At 54.9% G+C, this 20347-nt stretch overlaps 2 protein-coding genes across 7 annotated transcripts; both read left to right on the top strand.

Annotated features, from left to right (window-relative positions):
- The first annotated feature begins 769 nt into the window (after positions 1-769).
- On the top strand, positions 770-6521 carry GTF2H4 (general transcription factor IIH subunit 4). 2 transcript variants are annotated; one of them, XM_035030639.1, is made up of 14 exons: positions 770-978; positions 1632-1774; positions 2036-2140; positions 2493-2624; positions 2904-3000; positions 3092-3180; positions 3377-3488; positions 3675-3698; positions 3898-3981; positions 4358-4490; positions 4695-4825; positions 5490-5537; positions 5690-5768; positions 6224-6521. In XM_035030639.1, the coding sequence occupies exons 2-14, from the start codon at positions 1635-1637 to the stop codon at positions 6394-6396; spliced, it is 1347 nt and encodes a 448-aa protein (XP_034886530.1). In that variant the 5' UTR covers positions 770-978; positions 1632-1634; the 3' UTR covers positions 6397-6521. The 2 variants fall into 2 exon arrangements, with proteins under 2 accessions (XP_034886530.1, XP_034886529.1); XM_035030638.1 differs by having other exon boundaries at positions 3630-3698.
- Positions 6522-6687: 166 nt separating this feature from the next.
- Positions 6688-18991, top strand: VARS2 (valyl-tRNA synthetase 2, mitochondrial). Of its 5 annotated transcripts, none has more exons than XM_035030634.1 (30): positions 6688-6778; positions 7183-7409; positions 7551-7632; positions 7747-7847; positions 8143-8264; positions 8376-8442; positions 8542-8639; positions 9365-9446; positions 9626-9745; positions 10178-10289; positions 10988-11076; positions 11558-11648; positions 11874-12001; positions 12128-12231; positions 12467-12548; positions 12869-12945; positions 13028-13103; positions 13399-13504; positions 13706-13776; positions 13914-14039; positions 14261-14365; positions 14514-14582; positions 14707-14785; positions 14910-15037; positions 15164-15316; positions 15930-16136; positions 16793-16904; positions 17063-17238; positions 17424-17552; positions 17644-18991. In XM_035030634.1, exons 2-30 carry the CDS (start codon positions 7209-7211, stop codon positions 17737-17739), a joined length of 3189 nt encoding a protein of 1062 aa, XP_034886525.1. In that variant the 5' UTR covers positions 6688-6778; positions 7183-7208; the 3' UTR covers positions 17740-18991. The 5 variants fall into 5 exon arrangements, with proteins under 5 accessions (XP_034886525.1, XP_034886524.1, XP_034886526.1 ...); XM_035030633.1 differs by having other exon boundaries at positions 10178-10295; XM_035030636.1 differs by lacking the exon at positions 6688-6778 and adding an exon at positions 6860-6911 and having other exon boundaries at positions 10178-10295.
- Positions 18992-20347: the final 1356 nt, after the last annotated feature.

The raw sequence follows: 20347 nt of genomic DNA, 5'->3' as shown, positions 1-20347 counted from the left end.
ACTGTTGAATCTCAGATCTGTACCTCTGAAACAAATAATGCAATATATGTTAAGAAAAAAAAAAGAAGATAGCAAGAGGGGAAGAATGAAGGGGGGGAAATCAGAGGAGTAGATGAACCATGAGAGACGATGGACTCTGAAAATCAAACTGAGGGTTCTAGAGGGGAGGGGGTGGGGGGATGGTTTAGCCTGGTGATGGGTATTAAAGAGGGCACGTTCTGCATGGAGCACTGGGTGTTACGCACAAACCATGAATCATGGAACACTGCATCTAAAACTAATGATGTAATGTATGGGGATTAACATAACAATAAAAAATTAAAAAAAAAAAAAAGACTGAGTACTTACCTGCCGAGTAAGGCGCAATGAGTAGTGCTAACTCCTCCCTCTCAAGAACGCTCTAGAGAGTGCTTTACTCCAATTTTACGAGGAGTAAAAAGCTCAAGGAGCTCAGTTTGTGTGTCTCTAAACTAAGCGTCTCACGAAGGAGCCATGTCCGCGCCTCCGCCAGGAAGCCCTCGGGGCACTTTTCCTCCCGGGGTCCCGCCTCCCGCTCAGGTCGGTTAGACTCGCCGTCAGCGGCGTGAGCTGAAAGCGACGCGGAACAAAGCGGCGCGGCCTCGGGTGTCTTCGGCTCTCTCAATTAAAGGCCGGCCTCCCTCCTAGCGGCTTCCTCGCGGTGCCTTTTGGGAGTTGTAGTCAGACGCGCTTCAGCCTATTCCGGGGCGAGCCTAGACAAGACTCGAATTCCCAGAATGCCCCGCGGCGGGCGAGTGTGTGCAGCGCCTATTCGTATCTTCCCTATTTTTCCACTCCTTCCCCTCCTTTTCTTCTCTTCTGAATCCTCCACTCTGGACTCCTGTCTAGTTCTTTGTCCCTCTCCCCATCTTTTTCTCTCATTTTCCATCGTCCATTCTCCAATTCCCGGGAGCCAAGGCGAGACCTTAGCTACGATTAAGCGAAGACTTGAGACTCAAGGTGCACGAAGGGGGAGCGACACGGAGTGGTAGGGGGGCGCCGAGAGAGAGGGGATGGGGGAGGTATGAGAGTTGGGTGAGAAGCGAGGAGTAGGAGGAAAGTAGGAGAAAAGTTAGGAGATCGACATGTCGATCAGGGTGAATGGGGTGAAGTCTTGCGGGGCAAAGAGGAGAGGTGGACAGATTTGGGAGACAAGGAGGAGAAAAGTAGTTCATTGTTGTGCCCGGCAGGACCTTTGGGGCCAACAAACAGATGGGAAGGACTGACAAATTCGGAGCTCATGGGCTAATCTGACCAGGAGAGGGGAAGGGAGAGGGGATTGGGCTTAAACAAGTTTCCTTGACACTGCTTAGGTAAAGACGAGACAAGACATTGAAATAAAAAAATGATTTTGCCAATATGGGACAATTAACAATTCTCTAATTTGGAAATTGAGAGATGACTGGAGTTGAGGCTAGAAGTGGGGGGAGGAGGCAAGAGAGAAGAGGAGGTTGGTCAGGTCTGGGAGAAAGGAGAGGAGATGAGTAACATAGAAGAGGAAATCATAGAAAGGATGGGTTATTGTGGGGGCCAGTGGATCTGGAATAGGAATGAGGTGAGGGATGACATTGGCATGGACTGTGGGGGTGACTTTCTAACTTTGCATCTCTCAGGTGATGGAGAGCACCCCCTCAAGGGGTGGACTGAACCGAGTACACCTACAATGCAGGAATCTGCAGGAATTCCTAGGCGGCCTGAGCCCTGGCGTATTAGACCGATTGTATGGGCATCCTGCCACCTGTCTGGCTGTCTTCAGGTAACGCTCCCCTTCATGGCAGGGACCATGTTGAGGAAATGTAATGAGGCCTTCAGACTGGAATAAGTTATCATGAGTTGAAGCTTAGCCCTCGGGGGCTTGAAGACTGAAGTGTGTCAGGCCAAAACAGATGGAGCTAGTGGGGACAGCAAGACTGGTAAAGGAGTGGGGGGTGGGATGAGATGTTTGCGAGCTTGTTGAGGGCAGAGATGCAGATAAGGCAGTTTCTGATATTAACATTTGACCTGTACCCCCTTCCAGGGAGCTCCCATCTTTGGCTAAGAACTGGGTGATGCGGATGCTCTTTCTGGAGCAGCCTTTGCCACAAGCCGCCGTGGCCCTGTGGGTGAAAAAGGAGTTCAGCAAGTGAGTCTCTGCTGCATGCTCAGCCAGATGCAGATTTCTCAACAACTAGCTATTCTAAGTGTCCCTTGGAATACTTCTAGGAAATATTAATGGATACACCACAAAGCTTGTACGTAAAAAATAAATTTGGGAAACTCTGCGTGTATTTTCCCTCTTGGAAAATTGTGATGTCTACAACAAGATTCTGGTAGGCATTGCTGTAAAGAAATTTGCCTTAAGAAGACACTCTTTTTGCTGTATGAAATGGTGTTCCAAGGGATAACCAGTTCGGAAAAGGCAGAAGTGGAGGCTTTTATGGGCCCCCTTCTTCTTGTTCTCCAGACACCCTCTTACTTCCCTGCTTCTGTTTCAGAGCTCAAGAGGAAAGTACAGGGCTGCTGAGTGGCCTCCGTATCTGGCACACCCAGCTGCTCCCTGGTGGTCTCCAGGGCCTCATCCTCAACCCCATCTTCCGCCAGAACCTCCGCATTGCCCTTCTGGGTGGGTATGTCACTTCCATCTTCCTAAGCTAGGCCAGGAGAACTAGTATTTAAACTGCTGGGGGCGGGGGGTGGGGGGGAGAGCCCCTGAGGGGCCCCTCTGGAACCTTGTGGTCTCCACCTTTGGGAGCTCCTTTAGGAATAAGTTGGACGAGATGTAGCTGCATGATGTAGGAAAGAAATGTCTCACGCTCATAGCCCATGGAGATGAAGGGGGAAAGAGGACAGAGAAGCAGGCAGGGAACGCAGGCAGGGTTCCTTACTCTTGGCCCATCCTGGCGTAGGGGCAAGGCCTGGTCTGATGACACAAGTCAGCTGGGTCCAGACAAGCACGCGCGGGATGTTCCCTCACTTGACAAGTACGCCGAGGAGCGATGGGAGGTGAGGACTTGGGACTCTGTGCCTCTGCTTGTGCTCCTACGTCTCATGGCCCTTAGAGACATCGTTCTCTCTATCCACTTCTGTTCCTCAGGTGGTACTGCACTTCATGGTGGGCTCCCCCAGTGCAGCCGTCAGCCAGGACTTGGCTCAACTCCTCAGCCAGGCTGGGCTCATGAAGAGGTGAGGAAACCAGAGATACATCAGATCCCTGCTAAACTGAGTGTCTGGGGTGGGTTAGGATTGCAGGCAGTTAACTGAGAAAGGAGAGCTGAGTGGAGTACAGCCAGAGAGAAACCAAGACAAAATATGAGAAGACAAGTGGGGATGGTGGCCTCTCTCTGCAAACCTCCACCATTGTCCCTCTCTATGTCTCTAGCACTGAACCTGGAGAACCACCCTGCATTACTTCGGCCGGCTTCCAATTCCTGTTGCTGGACACCCCTGCCCAGCTGTGGTACTTTATGTTGCAGTATCTGCAGACAGCCCAGGTGAGGAGGCTGCTTGCCGGCATGCTCTGATCTTCTCAGGACCCACTGAGAGATTACCCTTGCAGACTGTCCCCTGATGTTCTATCCCCTCATTTTCTCCCTTCTATCCCTGCCCCTTTGTCTCTGCCCATTCCTCCCTAGAGTCGGGGCATGGACCTAGTGGAGATTCTCTCCTTCCTCTTCCAGCTCAGTTTCTCTACTCTGGGCAAGGTAAGCAGGGGGATGGAGTTGGGGGCTTGGGTGGGCAAGCTGGTGGGTAGAGAGATGGGAAGGGGAAATCAGGTTATGGGCAAAAGCATGAAAGATAAGAATGAACAAAGCATAGATGGGAAAAGAGGGAATGAGTGTATGAAGTTGGGAGGGGGAGAATGGGATATTTTGGACCCAACTGGCCACCTCTCTTTCCCAGGATTATTCTGTGGAAGGTATGAGTGATTCTTTGTTGAACTTCCTGCAACATCTGCGTGAGTTTGGGCTTGTTTTCCAGAGAAAGGTATGCACACCCAGATACATGGCTTCTAGGAAAGAGGCAGGGTGGTCTCTTACCTTGGCCTTTAAAAAGGAGTGGGGTCTCAGATGGTACCTTCATTTGTAGTGAGTATAGCATAAGTGTAGAGTTGTTGAATCACTATGTTGTGCACCTGAAACTAATGTTACATTATGGGTCAACTATACTCAAAAAAGAGTTGGGGTCTTGGGAGGCAGTAGCAGAGGGGAGTCGCCAGGACCGAGTACTTGGGTCCCTTGGAGTTGATAAGTTGGGAGTTGGGGCTCTTGCCCTCGGAGGGGTCTGGTGTCTCAGGCAGGAAGATGGTTAGTGACAGCTGAGAGAGAGCCAGCCCTCTGCCTTCCCCTTCTGTATTTTCCAGAGGAAATCTCGGCGTTACTACCCCACACGCCTGGCCATCAATCTCTCATCAGGAGTTTCTGGAGCTGGGGGTACCAGCCATCAACCAGGCTTCATCGTCGTGGAAACTAATTACCGACTGTATGCCTACACTGGTGAGGCCAGACAGAGGGCCCCCGAACAGCAGAGCGGGGAGGGGAGTGGGGAGAGGGAAGGAACCAGGAGGGAGTGCCAGTTTATGTTCATGTTTACCTGGCAGTTTACAGAGTTCTCGGACATTCCTCGTCACCCTTGAAGGTCTTGAGGGAGTCTGGGTGTGGGGATAGCCTTCTCATCTTCTCTTCCTGTCCCTGGGCCAGAGTCGGAGCTGCAGATCGCCCTCATTGCCCTGTTCTCAGAGATGCTCTATCGATTCCCCAACATGGTGGTGGCGCAGGTGACCCGGGAGAGCGTGCAGCAGGCCATCGCCAGTGGTATCACAGCCCAGCAGGTATCCCCACTTGGGGAAGGTGGGGGCGGGAAGATAGGCTGCACTTGGGCTAGGGGGTACAGGGTGCTCATCTTACAGAAGGCTAATAGTGGCTTTGTTTCAGTGGATGGTGGTGAGTTGTTTGTGTTTGAGTGTAGACCATGCACATGAAGGGAAGTCAAGGCTCTACGCGTGGGGAAAAACACAGGGGGGTGGGGGAGGTATAGATTTGTGTCTCCACCACCAACCCCTTCCTAGCTGTGTCTCCACCACTAACCCCTTCCTAGCTGCCTGGTTGCTTGACTTCTCTGAGCCTCACTTTCCTCATCTGAAAAATGGAAGTAATAACATTTCTCCCCTCATGGGGCTTGGGGAGGATTCAATGAGAGAATAGCAGTAAAGCCTTTGGCTCAGAGCCTGTCATGCAGTAAGTGTTGCTGCTATTTTAAAAAAGAAAAACAAACAAGACTATAGAAAGGGCAAATGTGCTAGAGAAGAAATAGCAGACATGACCAGTGGGAACAGCAACTTGGGATGACAGCTGAACAGGAATGGGTTAATGACAGGCACGTGGCTATGGATTTTTAACAGTAAGCTGATATTCCAGTGACATTAGGTAACAGCTTAGGTACCTTTCCTGCCCTCTTACCTGAGCCCCTGATCCCATTCTTGTCTGTTTTCCCAGATCATCCATTTCCTAAGGACAAGGGCCCACCCAGTGATGCTCAAACAGGTACCAAGCTGCTGGAGGCTGACAGCCCCTGGCACCTGACGATGAAGTGATGGAAAAGAGAAAGGGACAGCGCAGTCTGAGGAATGAGTAGACGGCTGGGGTTGTCTGGGGCAGTATTCCTGCATCTTCACAGCCATTGCTTGCCCCTACAGACGCCTGTGCTGCCGCCCACCATCACAGACCAGATTCGGTTGTGGGAGCTAGAAAGGGACAGACTCCGGTTCACTGAGGGTGAGTGGCTTCTAGTAGCTGGTTCTTGGTCACCGGCCAGGGGAAGGACAATTTAGTCTTCATGAACTGAGAAAGCTATTCATGCATTTTATTTGTTTGTTTATTGCATGGGTTGGGAGAGAAAAGCTGGCAAGACACTATTTTGGGGGTGAGTGTGTAGTAGTAGATTGTCTCAAATCAGTGCAGGGTGGATTTAGCTAGAAGTGGGAAATTGGGAGCCATAATTCATAGTAATTTCTCCGGTTTGGTGAGCATTAGTGGGTTTTCTTACTGTGTTCTATTGCCTTACTGAACGTGGCTGGATCACACTACTGTTACTGGAACAGACAAGCATCAAGAACTCGTTTTTAAAAATAGTGGTGGCTGGCAAGCCCAGACCACTGCCCTGAGGCTGCCGCCCAGGGGCCTCACGTTTTTGCCTTGTCTCCCGGCTGCCCCTGCCCTGCGGACTCCAGGTGTCCTGTATAACCAGTTCCTGTCGCAAGTGGACTTTGAGCTGCTGCTGGCCCACGCTCGGGAGCTGGGCGTGCTGGTGTTCGAGAACTCGGCCAAGCGGCTGATGGTAGTGACCCCGGCCGGGCACAGCGACGTCAAGCGCTTCTGGAAGCGGCAGAAGCACAGCTCCTGAGAGTGCGGGCTCGGACCCGGGCGGGGTGGGGCAGGGTGGCCGCGTGGAGGCGGGCGCGGCCTCAGAACTCAGGTGTTTTTTATTTACACGTCGGACTCTTAATTGTTTAATAAAGTTGTGGAAATGAGCCACGCGGCCCCGGGCGCCTCCCCGCGAGGCTTCCTCTCTCCTCGAAGGACCCGCTGGTCGCGGCGCCGGCGGCCATTGGACCGGAGGGCGGCGAATGGGGCCGAGCCGGCTACCGCGCATGTCCCGAGCGGGACCCCGCCTCCCTGCCCCGCGCGGCTCGCGGGTCACGTTCCGGGGTTGGGTTCGCTGGTTCCCTCCCCGTTTGCTGTTGCCGCGGCCGCGGGGCGCCCTGGGATAGCGGCGGGCTGGCCCGGTGAGCGCGCGCCGGAGCGGCCTCCGCGGGGAGGAGGCGGGGGTGGGAGGTGCCGCGCTGCCGGGACCCACGCGGTGCGACGGGCGGGAAGGCCGGGCCGAGCAGGGCCGGGGGCAGCGCGGGCGGTGTTTGGGTAGGACTCCTTGCTGGCTCTCGGGCGCCCTGATGTCGACCTTCTCCCAGAATCCCTGAGTCCTTTCCCCGCCTGGGTGTCGGCGGTCATCCCCCGACGCGGATGCACAGGTTGAGGGCGACTCCCGACACCATGCACTCTAGTCCTCACTAGAAAGCATCGTGTGGGAGGGAGTGGACAGAAAACAGACCAGTCCTAGTACAAGGCAGGGAATAAGGAAGAGGGTGTGACCCACCCACCCACATCTTCTACTGTGCTTTATCTGGAACAGATCTTGGCCCTTTCCAAGCACTCCTGATGCCTCATTTGCCTTTGGCCTCTTTTCGATCACCATTCTGGGGGCTGAGGCCCTCACAGGGCCTCCCCAGGTTCCATCCCCTCTCTACCCACTCAAAGTCCCATGGATCCTCCATCTCCCGGAGGAACCATGAAGCCAAACAGAAGCGCCAGCGAGAGAAGCAGGCGGCGCTGGAGGCTGGGATAGCCCGAAAGAGCAAGGTTAGGGGTCAGACAGCTTGCCCTTGGTTCTTTTGAGAAAGCTTTGGAGCGGGCTGGAGGAGAGACTGGTTGGATTCCAGATGCCCGGGGTATCCTGGAAATTGTACCCCCCCACCCCCGCTTTTTGGTCATTCTCTCCAGTCAGCTGCAGAATCCAGTAAGGCCTGGACTCCTAAGGAGGTGGTGGTGTATGAAATCCCCACGGAACCTGGTGAAAAGAAAGGTAATTGGGGAACTTGAAGGCCTTTTCACTCACATTTTTGTTGCCCATTTGGGCTGCTAAAAATGCGGCCTGGGAACAAAGTTCAGGACTTAGTGGAGCTCTCCTCTGCTGCAGATGTCTCCGGGCTCCTGCCTCCTGCATACAGCCCTCGGTATGTTGAGGCTGCCTGGTACTCTTGGTGGGTGCGAGAGGGCTTCTTCAAACCAGAGTATCAGGTTAGTACCTGGAACGGAGTGGTACTAAATGGTCCCCAGGACAGAATGGCCTTTGAGCTTGGTGGGTAGAAAGGAGCCTCAGAGTCTGGAGCTTACAGCTGGCCTGCCCAATAAAACGGGAGAGCTTGTCTTCTGCCCCTGGTGTCCAAAGGGTTTTCTTGGCAGGGTTTTCCCTTTCCTGTTATTTGCCGGACTGTTTTTCCTGCAGTTCTTTATGCTTTGGAGACACCAGAGGGTGCTATTCCCCCAGGTAACATCCAATCATCTTTTGCCCTTTGACCTTTCAACTTTCTAGATGAAGCTGCCCCAGGCTACAGGGGAGACCTTTTCCATGTGTATCCCACCTCCCAATATCACCGGCTCCCTACATATCGGGCATGCACTGACGGTGGCCATACAGGATGCCCTGGTGCGCTGGTGAGAGAGGAATGGGGATGCTTGCCTTCTTGGAGGGGAAGGAGAAAGTGTGATAGGCTGGAAGGAGTAAGAGTAAGCTCAGGGATTTGTGTGAGGGTGTTTGTTTTGCAGGCACCGGATGTGTGGGGATCAGGTGCTGTGGGTCCCTGGCTCCGATCACGCAGGAATTGCTACACAGGTATGCATTTTGCCACTTTGCCCTTTTCTTGGGTGAAGGAGAGTTGTTCTGCCAAAGTGACCTGATTCTCTGTTCACTTGCCTCCTAATCTTACTGTAGGCTGTGGTGGAGAAGCAACTGTGGAAGGAGCGAGGAGTGAGGAGACATGAGCTGAGCCGGGAGGAATTCCTTAGGGAGGTGTGGAAGTGGAAGGAGGAGTGAGTATGATGGGTGGAGGTGGAGGGGCCGAGGTGGCAGGCTTCGCCCTGCTTCCGGCCGATCTCCCCAACTTGACGGGCTCTTCCCATCCAGCCCTAACTTCCCTCAGCGAGGGGATCTCTGGATTCCTTTAGCTTTCAGCGGGGTCTCCAAGCTCTGTGTGTGGTATGTGTGTGTGCGCGTGTGTATTATATATATGCTTTAAAATGCACACATTTATGGGTATGGGCATGTATGTATATTTTTTCTTCACTTATCCCATGTTTCCTGACCTGGATTTCACTATCTCTTCTACTTACTTATTCCTACCTTCCATTTGCTTGAAATTACCCTCATTCTTACGGGTCTGTTACCATGTGCCATTTTCTCTGTAAAGCTTCTTCTGGTTTTTCCCAAATTAGCTGCCCCCTCCTCTGTTACCATAGAACGTTGTTTTTTTGTTTGTTTCTTTAAGTAAACTCTCCACCCAATGTGGGGCTTGAGCTCACGACCTCCAGATCCATAGTGCGTGCTCCACCGCCTGAGCCAGCCAGGCAGCCCAGAACTTTATACTTATTTTAATGCCATAGAAGGTCCCTACTGAGTTTGTGTGTCTGTCTCCCTGGGCTTCTCGAGGCTAGATCAATGCCACACTCCAATACCCGGCATTGCTGGTAGTATCACTGGGCCTGGTACATAGTTGGTGCTCGGGACAAGCTTGCTGACAGAAGTCTCTCTGGCACAGGAAAGGTGGAGAGATCAGTGAGCAGCTCCAAGCTCTGGGGGCCTCCCTAGACTGGGACCGAGAGTGCTTCACTATGGATGCTGTGAGTGCTCCATGCCTTGCTCCCTGTGGGTGTCGAGGCAGTGTCTAGAGACAGGTGTGGGCAGGCAGGATGTTGTGTGTGTTGGGGGTGACGGGAGGTGGGGAGAATGCCTGGGTCCCTGAGTGTGGTGATGGGCTGAGAAGGGGCTGTTAGATGTGGACGCTGAGGTCATTCCCTAGGGCTCCTCGGTGGCTGTGACCGAAGCTTTTGTGCGACTCTACGAGGCGGGGTTGTTGTACCGGAGCCAGCAGCTTGTCAACTGGTCCTGTGCTTTAAGATCAGCCATCTCGGATATTGAGGTGAGGCAGAGGAGGAGGAGCGGGCCTTTGAGAACTCCTAGGTGGGCGAAAGCTCAGACTCTGCAGCCAGACTGCCAGGAGTCACTGGGTCCTGCTGCCTACCAGCCGTGTGACTTCTGGCAGGCCGTTAGCCTCTGTAAGCCTCAGTTTTCCCAGTCTGTAAATTGGGGGTGATGGAAATGCCTGTGTCAGGGGGGTGTTGTGAGAATCAAATGAGAATTCATGGAAGGTGTTCACGATACCAGTACACAGTGTAAGTGCTCAGTGAATATTTCTCTAACTGTGACTGAATTGGGGGCTGGGGTGGCAGTGGCTCCTGAATTCTCTGAGTGTCTTTAGATGGGCTGCAGGGAGCCTAAGGCAGGTGGGTGAGTGGAGGTGGGAAGCCTGCAGAAGGGCTGCTCTCCAGCCCTGCTGCTTGGATTCCTCCAGGTGGAGAGCCGGCCCCTGCCTGGCCGCACGGAGCTTCGACTGCCTGGCTGCCCCACCCCTGTGTCTTTTGGCCTCCTTTTTTCTGTGGCCTTCCCTGTGGATGGAGAGCCTGGTGAGGGTAATCCTCCAAAAGGTTGCCTGCTTATCTCTGCTTTCTTGAGCATGTGTTGGGTTGATGGGAGGGAACCCACCAACCCGTTTCCCACATGGCCTGGTGGGAGGCAGATAAGGAACCTTGGTAGTGTTTGTGTTCTCGGGGGCGTTTATTCTGGGTATTCTGTGTCACATGAGAAAAGTGCACATGGTAGCTGCCCTTCAGGAGCTTAGCATCATTCTGCAGGAGGCTGCTACCCTGAAAGAGACAAAAGATCAATTCTGAAGTATGGTTTGAACAGTAAGTGTCTGGAAGAGTTCAGAGAAAATGAAGAAAGATTAGCCGGAATACACAGAGGAAGTTTCTCAAGGAGGGGCTGGTGCTTGCCCCAGAGTGTGCACAGCATTTGTGATTAGGGCCCCGAGAACTCTCAATGTTCTCTGGGCACCAAGTAAGGATTCTAGTTGCTTTTGTTAACGATCTGTTTCTCCCATGCAAGTTTTCGAGAAATTCCTTAGCACCAGACAGCCTCCCAGGCTTCTGGTCATCAGCTTACATGGAAACCCCAGGCTCCTAATATTCTCTAGTTGCTCCTCGGGGCCTGCTCAACCTTGATGGCTTCTCGCCTCCTCCCTTCTCTGGTTCTCCTGGCTTCAGTTATGGGAGTGAGGGGCCAGGTAGATGACCAGCCTCGAGTGCTTGACTTCTGTCTTCAGACGCAGAGGTTGTGGTGGGAACCACAAGGCCAGAGACATTACCTGGAGACGTGGCTGTGGCTGTTCATCCTGACGACTCCCGACACGCGGTAATACACAGCGCGCCCTCTGCCCCCGGAGCTTTCTCTTCCTACCCTTTTTGATGGGAGCGCCTTCTTTCCTTCGATTTCCTCTTCCTAAGACTTCTCTCATCTCCGCTCTCCAGTGTCTCTGACTATATGCCTTTCTTTTCTTGATGTTCTACCTTTTCTCTAGCTCAGTGGTTGACAAATTATGGCCCATGGGCCAAACCCATCCCATTGCCTGTTTTCGTATGATCCACACTTGCACGTTTAGGTATAATCTGCAACTGGGTGTCATTACCTAACTGCCGCAGCATCAGAGCAGAGTAATTGTGCAGAGGCTGAATTTGCCTCTTGGCCTGCAAAGGCTAAACCACACTCCGGCCCCTAACAAGAAGTTTACTGGCCACTGCTCCGGCTCTTTACCTTCTGGTGCTGAGCCTCTTCTTCCCAGGGTTCTCGCACTCTACACGTGTGCCTGTCCTTGATCTCGCGCCTTTCCTTTCAGCATCTGCATGGGCGACAGCTTCGTCACCCCTTGACCGGGCAGCTTCTCCCCCTCATCACAGACTGTGCTGTTCAGCCACATGTGGGCACAGGTGGGTGGAGGTCACGGGAAGGAGAGCAGGCCGGGGATTCTGGAGGAGTGGGGAAGCACCAGGAAGAGGAAGAAAGGAGGGGAGGGAAAGCCTCTTCAAGGGTAGTCTCAGCGGACAGTGAGACGAAAAGGGGGCATAGACCAAGAAGAGAGGGGAGGGGTGGGGGCGTGGGCGCTGACAAAGCCCTGTTGAGGGTCTGTGCTCACGGTGGGTCTGCTCTCCCAGGGGCAGTGAAGGTGACTCCAGCGCATAGCCCTGCAGATGCTGAGCTGGGGGCGCGGCACGGCTTGAGCCCCCTGAGCGTCATCTCAGAGGATGGGACCATGACCTCCCTCTGTGGGGACTGGCTACAGGTGTACCGGCCTCAGTGTCACCCTGTCCTTTGGGGGCACCCTCTGCCTTTCCTCACCTCCTACCCTCTCTCGCTTTCTTGTTTTTTTAGCGACCTTTACCCTTTACTGTTGCTATTTTCTCCCCAGGGTCTTCACCGATTTGTGGCCCGAGAAAAGATTATGTCTGCGCTGACAGAGCGGGGCCTGTTCCGGGGCCTCCAGAACCACCCCATGGTGCTTCCTATTTGCAGGTAACCCCATTTTAACCCTTTTACGTAGGACTTCCCCGGGAAGGGCGTGGACAAAGTTCAAGAGTACAAGACGGAAGGCTCTGTACCCCTTGCAAGGGAACGGAAGCTCTGTGTCAGTTTTGTTTTTTGCTGTGTTCTCTGTTCCGAGGGCCTGGCGTGTAGTAGGGTCCCATGTCCCCTGGGGGGAAAAGCACAGAACCCAAGGAGCAGCATACTCACCCCGTCTCTTTCTCAGCCGTTCTGGGGACGTGGTTGAATACCTGCTGAAGAGCCAGTGGTTTGTCCGCTGTCAGGAGCTGGGGGCCCGAGCTGCCCAGGTGAGGCTGCAGGGCGAGGAAGGGCCAGCGCCTTGGGCAGCGAGAACTCCCCTGCAGCTTGGAACGAAGAAACGGGGAGGCTGAGACCCTCCTGCCCCACGGACCTCTGGCCCCGGCATTTGAGAAGGAGAGCTGTGGGGATGGAGGCAGGGTGGCCTAGACAGGGCTGGCTCATCTCCCTCTCAAACCCAGAATCTCCTCGGGAGCCTTGGGAGGTCCTTTCTGCGTAACGGCACCACCTCAGGCCGCTTGTCCCGTCTCGGGAGGGTGCTGGTACGGGTGCAGGAAGGGAAGCACTGCCTAAGGGCCTTTTGCTCCAGGCTGTGGAGTCAGGGGCTCTGGAGCTCAGTCCATCCTTCCACCAGAAGAACTGGCAGCACTGGTTTTCCCACATCGGGTAAGGGTGAGGGGAGCTCTGGGGAGGTGGGGCGGGCTGAGGCACTGCTTGTGCTGAGAAATCCCCGACGTCCTCTCTGCAGGGACTGGTGTGTCTCCCGGCAGCTGTGGTGGGGCCATCGGATTCCCGCCTACCTGGTGGTAGAGGAGCACACGAAGGTTGGTAGGAGGAGGAGGACGGGAGGGCTGGACGTGGTGGAAAGACAAATGGCCATAGCACAGGAGTCAGAGGATGTCCGGTGCCGGTCCCAGCTCCCTGCCTTTCCTGGGCTTCATGCCTTAGTCATGTAACCCACCATGGGGTCAGAGCTCCTGAGCTGGCCCTTCTTCCTCTCACTGCCAGAGGGAGCTGGCCATTCCCAGGTCACATGCGAGGACGTGAGATGCAGTGATGTTTCACACCTGGCGGGTGTGACTCTTCCTCACTCTCCTCCAACCCTTACTTTTTCTGTAGGGTGATGAGGAGGACTGTTGGGTGGTCGGGCGGACAGAGGCTGAGGCCAGAAAAATAGCTGCAGAACTGACAGGGAAACCAGGAGCAGAGCTGACCCTGCAGAGGGGTGAGTGTCTGGGTTGTGGAGGGCAGGGGAGGGCAGCTGGGCCATTGGGGGAGCAGATCCTGAGGTGGAAGAGGTGGGGTCAGGAAAGTTGAGAATGGGGCAGAGGGCCTGACAGTGGTCTTGGGGGGAGGGGGGTGTTAGGCTGGAAAGATGCACAGCCGTGGGGTTCCATCTGTCCCCATTCCCTGTTCTGTTTCTCAGATCCTGATGTCCTGGACACATGGTTCTCTTCAGCTCTTTTCCCCTTTGCTGCCCTGGGCTGGCCCCAAGAGGTGAGGGGGGTTGAGAGGAAGAGACTGAAGGTGGGGATATGATGAACTAGACACCTGACACCCCCCCGCCACGAGAGCCTCGAGGAGAGCTGCAGACACAGGGCTTGGCTTCTCATTGCTTCTCTTTTTCCTCCTAGACCCCAGACCTTGCTCGTTTCTACCCCCTGTCACTTTTGGAAACGGGCAGTGACCTTCTGTTGTTCTGGGTGGGCCGCATGGTCATGTTGGGGACCCAGCTCACAGGGCAGCTCCCCTTCAGCAAGGTAATGGCCCTTCAGTGCCCAGCCCCTCTCTTTGACTCCCCAGTTTTCCCTAAATCTTGTCCTCTCTTCTAATCCCTAACGTGCTGTTGTTTGTGGTCCCAGTTCCTTTCGCCTGATTCACTTCCTATCCTAACCCCTGATGCACGGGGGCCAGAGATGCCCTGGGTACCTCCAGGGAAAGGCTCCCCTGGCCCCTCCGCTGACTCCCTCCGTGCCCCCAGGTGCTTCTTCATTCCATGGTTCGGGACAGGCAGGGCCGGAAGATGAGCAAGTCCCTGGGGAATGTGTTGGACCCACGAGACATCATCAGTGGGGTGGAGCTGCAGGTCAGGATGAAGAGTCTGGCGAGGGATGGCATTTGCGGGAGAGAAGAAGGGAGCCTGAGGAGAGGAGCCGGCTGGGAGGGAGAGTGGCTGGGACCCTTGTAGGGGCAGGGTCCCAGACCAGGGCCACTGAAGTACTTACCCATCCCAGGTGCTGCAGGCGAAGCTGAGGGATGGGAACTTGGACGCCACAGAGCTGGTGATCGCGGCCGCAGCGCAGGTGAGTCACCAGCGTCTGCCCCTCTCAGCCTCAAGCTCGCGGCCGCCGGTGTCCTGCACAGCCCAGGCTTCTGGCCCTGCAGCCGCACAGGCATCTGCCACCCGTCTTCTCCCTCTGGTTGCAGAGAAAGGACTTCCCTCATGGGATCCCTGAGTGTGGGACAGATGCCCTGCGGTTTGCCCTGTGCTCCCACGGGGCCTTGGGTAAGTCTGGGCAAGGGAGGGGCTGGGGCTGTAGGCCCCCCGGCAGACGGGGGTGGGCCAGGGTCAAGGATTCCCCATGCTGCTGCCACCCACGTGCACACTACCCCCTCCCTCTCCCTCCCAGGGGGCGATTTGCACCTGTCTGTCTCTGAGGTCCTGAGTTCCCGGCATTTCTGCAACAAAATCTGGAATGCCCTGCGCTTTATCCTCAATGCCTTAGGGGAGCAATTCGTACCCCAGCCTGCAGAGGAGGTAAGAGAATAAGAAGAGAGGCTTGAGGGGCAGAATCATCAGGTCTCTGAGGGTTGAAGATGGCATTTGGAGGGAAAGGAGATGGGGAGTCAGTCATCCCCTCCTGAAGCCCCCTTCTGCCCGCAGCTGTCCCCCTCGTCTCCGATGGATGCCTGGATCCTGAGCCGTCTTGCCCATACTGCCCGGGAGTGTGAGCGAGGCTTCCTTGCTCGAGAGCTCTCACTCACTACGCATGCCCTGCGCCACTTCTGGCTGCACAGCCTCTGCGATGTCTACCTGGTGGGTCAGACCGGGGCTGTGGCGTTTCCTTCTGCCCCCGCATACCTGCTTCCTGCTCCCTGCTCCCCTGGAGATCCGACTCCCTGGCAGAGAACTCGGTCTCTCTTTTTTTAAAATGTTAAATATCATTTACAGAATCATTATTTTTTTAAAAGATTTATTTATTTGAGCAAGCGAGCGAGAGAGCATGAGCACGGGGAGGGGCAGAGGGAGAAGGACAAGCTGACTGTCTGCGGAGCAGGGAGCCCGACGTGGGGCTTGATCCCAGGACCCCGGGATCATGACCCGAGCCAAAGGCAGCCGCTTAACGACTGAGCCACCCAGGCGCCCTCTGTCTCTCTGCGATAGGCGAGAAAATTTAGTGCTTCGCTTTCTAAATATGCAAACCACACGGACAGTTTTACCCCCCTCCCCACCCCTGAGGACACCTGCCGTAGTTTTCCACCTTCCGTGTGCGCCAGAGTGTGTTCTGGGACGGCCAGTGGTGCCCAGGATGCTGTGTGCTCCTGCCTCGTTTACCCACAGCCTTTCCCACGGGCAGGGCAGTGCGTGTGTGGGAAAGGGACACGGGTGTGGCCCGGCCTGTCCCCTGACCCCATGGCTTCTTCCCTAGGAGGCTGTGAAGCCAGTGCTGTCGCGCTCGCCCCATCCCCCGGGCCCCCCTCAGGCCCTGTTCTCTTGTGCCGACACCGGGCTCCGCCTCCTCGCCCCACTGATGCCCTTCCTGGCTGAGGAGTTGTGGCAGAGGCTGCCGCCCAGGCCTGGCGGCAACTCTGCCCCCAGCATCTCCGTTGCCCCCTACCCCACTGCCCGCAGCCTGGTGAGTCACGTGCCCCCCGTGTCTGGGGATGGGAGCGCTGGGGAGGGGCTGGGGAGCAGTCTTCTCCAAGGGTTTGGTGCTGTGGGGTCACGGGGAGTCTTGGTTTGTACTTCAGCGTAGGGTCTTTAGGAGGATGAGTTGTTCTTACAGGGCTGTGTTGGGGGCAGTCTTAGCCCAGTGGGCAAGAGCAGGACTGCACTGCTATGTGACCGTGCCTCAGTTCCCCGTCTTTAACCAGGGGTAGTAATAGTTTGTGTCATGGTTGTGGTGAGGATTAGATGTTAGGTATAGGAGGGCCCCCAAATACCTGCAGTTTTAAGCTTTAATAATTTCAGAAGGATAAATGCTATAAACTCACCCCCAAAATCATTTTAAAGTTTATTTAAATTTTTTTCTGCTTCCTTGGTCTTGTGAGTACTTTTGGTTGCTCGCCATCTTTGATCAGAGCAGTTAACAGACCTTAATCACAGACATCGACTGAGACCTGCTTAGATGGTGCCCCAGGTTTTGCTTGAGGTGGTGCATTTTGTGTGTGGTGCAGAGGCCGGATTCTGTCACCCTAAGCAGGTTGGGGTGGCGGGTGTGGGACGGAGCCAGGAGAGCTGATGCCGAGGCCCCTGGGAGCCTGCCTGTCAGCTGTGGGTCTTCCTCTCCAGGGGCACTGGCACCAGCCCGAGCTGGAGCAGCGCTTCTCCCGGGTCCAGGAGGCTGTGCAGGCACTGAGGGCTCTCCGAGCCACATACCAGCTCACCAAGGCCCGGCCCCGAGGTGAGATGGGCCCTGGGTTCCTGAGTCCCTGCAGGAAGGAGGGGCTGGTGGAGGAGCGGGGTGAGCCTGGAGGGCAGAGTCCAGAGTTAGGAGGTGCAGGGTGGGAGGGGAAGCAGGATCTCATGCTCTGACCCTGACAGTTTCCCTTTCCGCCTCAGTGCTGCTGCAGAGCTCAGAGCCTGGAGAGCAGGGCCTCTTCGAGGCCTTCCTGGAGCCCCTGGGCACCCTGGGCCACTGTGGGGCCGTGGGCCTCTTACCCCCAGGTGTGGCGGCGCCCTCCGGCTGGGCCCAGGCCCCACTCAGTGACACCACTCAGATGTACATGGAGCTGCAGGTGCCCAGAGGAGATTGGAGGGGGAAGGGAGGGATTGAAAGGATGTTGGGAGGAGGGCAAGGTGCGGGTTCTGTAAAAGTGAGGCGGGCTCCTGAGAATGGGGCAGAGAGGCATTGGACAGGCTGCCCATGAAGCAGAGCTGCACGGGGTGCAGAGAAGGCTGAGCCCTTACTGTTCTTCCGCAGGGCCTGGTGGACCCCCAGACCCATCTGTCTCTGCTGGCTGCCCGAAGACACAAGTTGCAAAAGCAGCTTGATGGCCTCATGGCCTGGACCCCATCAGAGGGAGAGGCAGAGACTAAGAGGCAGCAGAGGGTGAGGCTGGAGGGCTGGCTCCCTGCAGGAACGGGGGCTGGAGGGCATGGGCCTTCTATCGGGATCCTCACCTCCTTCTCTTCTCGTTTAGCTTTCTTCCCTCCAGTTGGAATTGTCGAAGCTGGACAAGGCGGCCTCTCACCTCCGGCAGCTGATGGATGCGTGTCCCAGCCCCGGGGAGCTCTGAGCACCAGCTCACTATCCCTGGCGGTTTTTTCCTCCCCCAGACCTGCCTTCGAGGACAGACCGATATGGCAGCTGTCGGGGAGACCATGTGGCTCACCTCCCTCATTTCATAAATGAGGAAACAGACTGGCTTGGTCGGTGTCACTGGGCGTCCTCAAGATGCCTACGTTCCTGCCCAGCCTCCCTCCTATGCAGTCCCACCTGGAAGTTTAGGAATGAGATAAACCTTTAAAATCCCAAACATCCCAAAGGCCTGTGGGCCTTTTATCCCTCTATCCCCTAGTGGTGGATTTTCTTGCCTCTCAGTGGTTCCCTGAGACTTTGGTCTAGGAAAGGAGGGTGGCTGCCTCTTGGCCTTGGACTCTGGGCTGCAGTGGAGTATGCATGCTGGTGATACCGGCCTCGTTGGAAGAGAGAGGAGCTTCCTAGGACGGTCTGGGTACAGTGACTTGGGTTCCACCTGCTTCTTAGAATTATTGCCAGTGCCTTGGCTTCTGCGGGCCCTTCCTCCTCACCAAATGGAAGCTCCCCTGTTCCTTGGCCTTATCTTGGGGGGTGCTGGAGAGGAGCAGGTACTTCCTGTGGGCCCGAGGGGCTCCAGAGTGCACTGGGGCTGGAGTGCTGCTCCCATGCCGTGCCCCTGACACCAGTTGCCAGGGACATGTTGCCCAGCCTCTGACACCTGTACGTCCCCACTGACGCAGACAGCCACCCACCCACCCTGAACATCTCGTGTCCTCCCCGTGGAATTCAGGGGCCTGCCTCTTACACGCCCAAGTTATATTCTGTCCAGCATCTCTGAGTAGCTACTGTTTATGGTGGGCCTCTCAGGGTCTGGGTCTTCCGTGATGCCATTGAGAATCTCATGGTGGATATTTGCTCCATTTTGGAAATCAAGAAATGTGCTCTGAGAATAAAAGCAACTTGTCCCAAGTATCAACTGGGATTCAACCCAGTAAACAGGTGCAGTTCACTTTGGCCATGATAAGCAAGCTTCAACTAGAATGGTGGCTTAGGCAAGGTGGACGTTTCTGCTGCTGGGCAGAGGTAGGGCAGGGCTCTGCAGAAATGGAGGCCCACACCCCACTGGATCTTATTTCCTGCCATTCTGATGCACTCCTTCCAACTCGGGGTCTAAGATCTGTCCCAGCTCCCCACCCCCGTTCAACAAGTACTTCTTGAGTACTTACTACTGTGTGCTGGGCCCTATTCTGGACCCTTAGATTCATCAGTGAATAAAACAAAGATCTTTGCCCTTGTGCTACTTTCACTCTAGTAAAGATTCAGAAAGAACCCATGTAAATAAACTGTGCAGTGTGTCTGAGAGTCATAAATGCTATGGGGAAAAAAGGGTAGAACAAGTTAACATGGGAGGGGGGCAGATTGTAGTATTAAATAGGGGGTCAGGGTAGAACTCGTAAAAGTGAGATGTAAGCAAGGACTTGCAGGAGCTGCAGGAATTAGCCAAGTGGATGCCTGGGACGGAAGAGCCAGAGCAAAACTAAGGAGCATATCTTGAGTACTCAAAGAGTAGCAAGGGGGCCAGTGTTGGGGCAAGAATAGGGGGTAAATTCCATTGTGGGGTAGGGTGTCGGGAAGGCTCAAGGCAGACCATCCAGTGCTCTGCTGTCCTAAATGGTTACCCCTTGACTAATTAAAATTAAATACAACTAAACATTCAGCTCCTCAGTCACACTAGCCACATTTCAAGTGTTCAGTAGCCACATGTGGCTAGTGACTACCATACTGGTCAGTGCGGGTCAGTCTTGGAAGAGAGATTTTTTTGGGAAAAGAATTGGGAAATCACAGCCTGGTGATCCCAGGCCCTGAGATCTAGGAATCAGGTTGAGGAGCAGTTAGCGGTTTGCTCCTCCAGTCTTTTGGAAATCCAGACATCCAGTCCCCCAACTTGGTTAGGGCCTACACTCCTGACCCAGGGGTGTCACCGGCCCACTGGTGCAGGCTAGGAGCAAGTCATGAAACACTGGGACCCTTTGCGGCTCCCAGTTACTTCTCTTCTAGCCTGCTGGTCCCAGGACAATTGTAAAAAACTAGAGGAGTTTTGTTTCACAGGTTTTTCTTTTCACTCCGCCATTTTCTATTCTCCCCTCATCTTCAGGGATAGTCTCTACAGAGCCATGCCTTCACCTCCCTCCAAAGGAGTTAGCATCTAATTTCACATGGTGTGTAGGTGGGAAGTATGATAGGCAGGGCTGAGGGCTGTACAGAATAGGAAACGATCACATTAATACACCCAAATGGTCAAGTTTGGGCTGCATGCTTGCATTTTGAGAGAGGTGGTAAGAAGTCAAGGTAATCTTGGGTGAGGAGTCAGATGAGTGCCTGCCTCACGAGTATCCGGAGGAGGACCCTTGACCCCTGAGGGGACTAGGACTTATATGTTGGGACCGGGGTTCCACCTTAACCACCCCTACTGCCCATTCCCACTTATCTGGCATGTGCCCTCGGTAGCTGGTCCACGTAATCCTCACGGGGGTCCAAGCGGCAGGTACTAGCAATCATCCCCAGGTTGCAGGTGAAGCAGATAAGAAATGTACCTAGGACTCAAGCGTGGGCCTGTGGGCCTGGATGTCCTCATAGCCAGCCCG

Source organism: Mirounga leonina, unplaced genomic scaffold (assembly GCF_011800145.1).
Source record: "Mirounga leonina isolate KUSES-001 unplaced genomic scaffold, KU_Mleo_1.0 Mir_366, whole genome shotgun sequence".
Taxonomy (NCBI): domain Eukaryota; kingdom Metazoa; phylum Chordata; class Mammalia; order Carnivora; family Phocidae; genus Mirounga; species Mirounga leonina.
This window is presented reverse-complemented; position numbering and strand designations above follow the sequence as displayed.